General features: G+C 41.2%; 1 protein-coding gene across 1 annotated transcript; it reads left to right on the plus strand.

Annotated features, from left to right (window-relative positions):
• The first annotated feature begins 332 nt into the window (after positions 1 to 332).
• Positions 333 to 1259, plus strand: LOC110306639 (olfactory receptor 4B13-like). The gene has a single exon (XM_085829736.1). The coding sequence runs from the start codon at positions 333 to 335 to the stop codon at positions 1257 to 1259; it is 927 nt and encodes a 308-aa protein (XP_085685862.1).
• Positions 1260 to 4827: the final 3568 nt, after the last annotated feature.

Consider the following 4827-nt stretch of genomic DNA (forward strand, 5'->3'; position numbering starts at 1 on the left):
TAACACAAATACATGATCTATGTATCCACTCATAACCTGGACTGGAAGTTAGAAGGAATTATTCTGAGTTACATTTTCTATGTGACTATAGGTAAATAGACATTTCTGGACTTCTATTTTCTGTTAATAGCTAAATGAAATTAAAATATAATAAATTAAACCGATAGAGTAGTAACATTTAATGCTGAATAAGAATGTACTGGTGGAGTAGTATTTAGCAAAACAGCCTGAGCTTTTGAGAATGCTTTTAGTGAAATTAACTTGTGCTGCAATGCTTTGACTTTTTTTCAGCCTTCCTATTATCTGATGTCCAACACACATGAACTGACTCCATGGCCAATGAAAATAATGTAACCGAGTTAATTTTCACTGGCCTTTTCCAGGATCCAGAGGTTCAGAAGTTGTGCTTTGTGCTGTTCCTTCCTGTGTACATGGCCACATTGCTGGGCAACGGTCTTATTGTTGTGGCAGTCAGCATCAGTAAGACTCTACATTCTCCCATGTACTTCTTCCTCAGCTCCTTGTCCCTGGTGGAGATCTGTTACTCCTCTACAATTGTCCCTAAGTTCATCACTGACTTACTTGCTGAGGTTAAAACCATCTCCCTGAAGGGCTGTCTGGCTCAGATATTCTTCTCCCATTTTTTGGGGGTTGCTGAGATTCTCCTGCTTGTGGTGATGGCCTGTGACCGCTATGTGGCCATCTGCAAACCTCTTCATTACATGAACATCATGAGTCGTCAAGTGTGTCACATGCTGGTGGGTGGCTCCTGGCTGGGGGGCTTCATTCACTCCATAATCCAGATCGTCATCACTATTCCATTGCCCTTCTGTGGTCCCAATGTGATTGACCACTACTTCTGTGACCTACAGCCATTATTTAAGCTTGCCTGCACTGACACCTTTATGGAAGGTGTTGTTGTGATGGCCAACAGCGGTTTAATCTCTATAATCTCTCTCTTCATCTTGGTGTCCTCCTATGCTATCATCCTAATCAACTTGAGGAAGCATTCTGCAGAAGGGAGACGCAAGGCCCTCTCTACCTGTGTCTCTCACATCACAGTGGTCATCCTGTTCTTTGGACCTGCCACCTTCATTTATCTGCGGCCATCCTCCAGCTTCACTGAAGATAAGCTTGTGTCTGTGTTCTACACAGTCATCACCCCTATGCTGAACCCTATCATCTATACTCTCAGAAATGCAGAGGTGAAAAATGCCATGAAGAAATTGTGGGGCAAAAGGAACCCAGAGACAGAGTGAAAATAGCAAGAAGCTGTGGGAAAGGATTTTAAGAGTTAGTCTGTTGTTGATGTGGATTTTGCTGTTTTGGTTGATATTTGCATATAAGAGTAGTAAGAAGAGCATCATTCTTCTACTGCTGCACCTCTCTAGTAACCAAAATACTCTAAAGGCAGAGCTCAGATAGTCTCTCTGACATATTGGATTTGATTGGCTGCATAATTTCTTGGGTTCTGCAAAGTTAGTTAAGGTCTGGGTAATCTAAAGGTTCAAAATAAATGCAAATGCAGAGAACATTTTGAAACATGCCTGTATTTTATGGTGACTTCTATCTTAGGATAAAGAATATTTTAATATTTGCATATAATTTATAGTAATAATTTTACAGTGATAGGCTTATTGTTATCTCACAGAGTTAGCATTTCTTTTAGTTGAGAAAGGTCAACATTCTTTTAAGTAGTCATTTTGAAATAGTTACCAGTCATGGTTGCCTAACTGCGCTATAAAACATTTGGAATGTTTTACTTATCCATCTGGTGAAGTTTTAAATAACTTCTACCTTTTCCTTTCATTCCACTTGTTCATAAGTAACTTACGTTTCATGTAAAAGAAAGCCTACTGAAGGTATTAGCAGGAATTAATTGGTGATGCAGTTATGAATTTTTCATTTTCTTTTTAATCCAAGTTTAAAATTATTCACTTTACATCCCACTCACTGTCCCCTGCCAGCTACTCCCTTCCATAGTCCTTCCCCCATATCCTCTCCCCTTTTCCTCTGAATGGGTTGGGCCTCCAGGGTATCTTACCATTTCAAGTTTCTGTAATGCTAGGTGTTTCATCTCCCACTGTGTCCAGACAAATCAGCCCACTAATAGAACATATTTCACGTACAAGAATCAGGTTTTGGGATACCCAAGTTCCAGTAGCTCAGGACCCAACATGATGGTCATCCTGAGTGTTACATATTAGCAGGGAGGTTTAGGTCTAGCCAGTGTATGTTCTTTTCTTTGTAGTTCAGATCTAAAAGCTCCAATAGCCCAGGTTAATTGATTCTATTGGTCTCCCTACAGAGTTCCTGTCCCCTTAGGGGCCCACAATGCTTCTTCCTATTCTTCCATAAGAGTCCCCAAGCTTCATTCACTCTTTGGCTGTGGGTGTCTGTATCTGTTTGAGTCAGCTGCTAGGTACATCCTCTCAGAGGACAATATGACCCTGCCATGCACGTCCTTTTGGGACTGGGTTGCCTTACCCAGGATTATACTTTCAAGTTCTGTACATTTACCTGCAAAATTCATGATGTATTGTTTTTTAATAGCTAAATAGTATTCCATTGTTTAGATATACCATGCTTTCTTTATTCATTCATCAACTAAGGGACATCTAGGTTGTTTTCAATTTCTGGCTATTACAATAAAGTTGCTATGTGGGATGGTAGAACATCTTTGAGTTTATGCTGGATCTTGATGCAGAACTATTCTTAGTGTTCTGATAAGAAGCCAAATTGATTTTCAAAGTGCTTGTATAGTTTGTACTCCCACCAGGAGTGTTCCCCTTTCTTCACATTCTTGCCAGCACATGTTATCTTTTAAATTTTTGATCTTAGCCATTCTGATGGGCAAAAGATGGAACTCCAGAGTTGTTTGGTTTGTATTTCCCTGATGACTAAGGACTTCAATCATTTCATTAAGCGCTTCTTGGCAGTTTGAAATTCCTTTGTTGAGATTTCTCTGTTTAGTTCTATACCCCCTTTTTAAATTGGTTTATTTGTGTTGTTGTTGTCTAATTTCTTGAGTTCTTAGCAAATTTTGGATACTAGCCCTCTGTTAGATGTACAGTTTATAAAGATCCTTTCCCAATATGTGGGATGCTGGTTTGTCCCATTGACAGTGTCCTTTGCTTTACAAAACTTTGCAGTTGTAAGAAGTCCCATTTATTAATTGTTGATGTTAAAGTAAGATCTACTGGTGTTCTGTTCAGGAACTTGTCTCCTGTAACAATGCATTCAAGAATATTTCCAACTTTCTCTTCTATTAGATTAAGTGTATTCAGTTCTAGGTTGAGGTCTTTGATCTATTTGGACTTGAGTTTTGTGCAAGGAAATAAATATGGATTTATTTTCATTCTTCTACCTGAAGACATGCAGTTAATCCAGCACCATTCGTTAAAGATGGTTTCATTTTTTCCACTATATTTTTTCCACTATGTCTTTGCTTCTTTATAAAAAAAATCAAGTGTTCATAGGTGTACTGGCTATTTTTGTGTCAACTTGACACAGCTGGAGTTATCACAGAGAAAGGAGCTTCAGTTGAGGAAATGCCTCCATGAGATCCAACTGTAAGGCATTTTCTCAATTAGTGATCAAGGGGGAAAGGCCCCTTGTGGGTGGGATCATCCCTGGGCTGGTAGTCTTGGGTTCTATAAGAGAGTAGGCTGAGCAAGCCAGAGGAGGCAAGCCAGTAAAGAACATCCCTCCATGGCCTCTGCATCAGCTCCTGCTTTCTGACCTGCTTGAGTTCCAGTCCTGACTTCCTTTGGTGATGAACAGCAGTATGGAAGTGTAAGCCGAATAAACCCTTTCCTCCCCAACTTGCTTCTTGGTCATGATGTTTTGTCCAGGAATAGAAACCCTGACTAAGACAAATTGGTACCAGCAGAGTGGGGTATTCCTGTGACAACCTGACCATGTTTTGGGGAGGACTGTGGAAGGACTTTGGAAATTTGGGCTTGAATTCGTTGTTAAGAGCTCTGTCAGATGTTGTGTAGGAGCTTGGAAGATAATGCTGAGAACAGTGCAGAAGATGGAGGCCTGGTTTGTGAAATTTCAGAGGGAAAATTAAAGACTCACTTCAGGGCCATTGCTGTTTTTATTGTGAAGATTTTGTAGTTCTGGTTAGCTGGGGCTGAAGAATCAGCTGTGATTAACAAGATACCAGAACTACTAAAGCAAAAACTTTGCATTACTGGGACTATTGATGCTGGTTAGCTGGAGCTAAGAAATTAGCGGTGATTAAGAAGAGACCAGCATCGTTGAGGTGACATCTTCTGGGAAGTGTTTTCTGAAAGCACAAAGAGGCTGTGTTCCAGAGATAGGCAAGGTTGTACTCCTTCTGCAGCGGGACTTGGTAATGTGTAAGGGTCACCCAGGTGGTACTGGTTTTGAAGGCATGAAGGGGTCATGCAGAGCAGCTGAGGCTCGGCACTGTGAGAGGCCATGGAAGGCCATTGGTGAAGGTGCAGCCTCAGTTGTAATTGAAGGCCCAGGACTGAAGGGGTCATGCAGTGTTTTGGAGATGCCAGTACCATGAGATGACCACCAAGAGCAGTAGCAGCAGTGGAGTACAGGCATCTGGAGCCCAGAGGACGATGTGTGTGCTACAAAGGGCATGGCTGGAGAAGTGACCCAAGCCCTTGGAGGAGCCCAGAAGATCGTGAGTTGGATCCCAGACGTTGGACAGTTGGAGATTGATTTTTGCTTTGATTGTGACTGTGCCCTGATATTTTCCCTCTTGAAGGAAGACACTGTTTTAGTGGAGCCCACAGTTAAGAGACTTTTAATTGTAAAGAGACTTTGGATTTTAAAAGAGATGGA

Source organism: Mus caroli, unplaced genomic scaffold (genome assembly GCF_978045245.1).
Source record: "Mus caroli unplaced genomic scaffold, Mus_caroli_1 scaffold_2, whole genome shotgun sequence".
NCBI classification, from domain to species: Eukaryota; Metazoa; Chordata; class Mammalia; order Rodentia; family Muridae; genus Mus; species Mus caroli.

Coding starts and splice junctions, on each gene's coding strand:
- LOC110306639 (XM_085829736.1), top strand. CDS start 333: ATGGCCAATGAAAATAATGTAACCGAGTTAATTTTCACTGGCCTTTTC.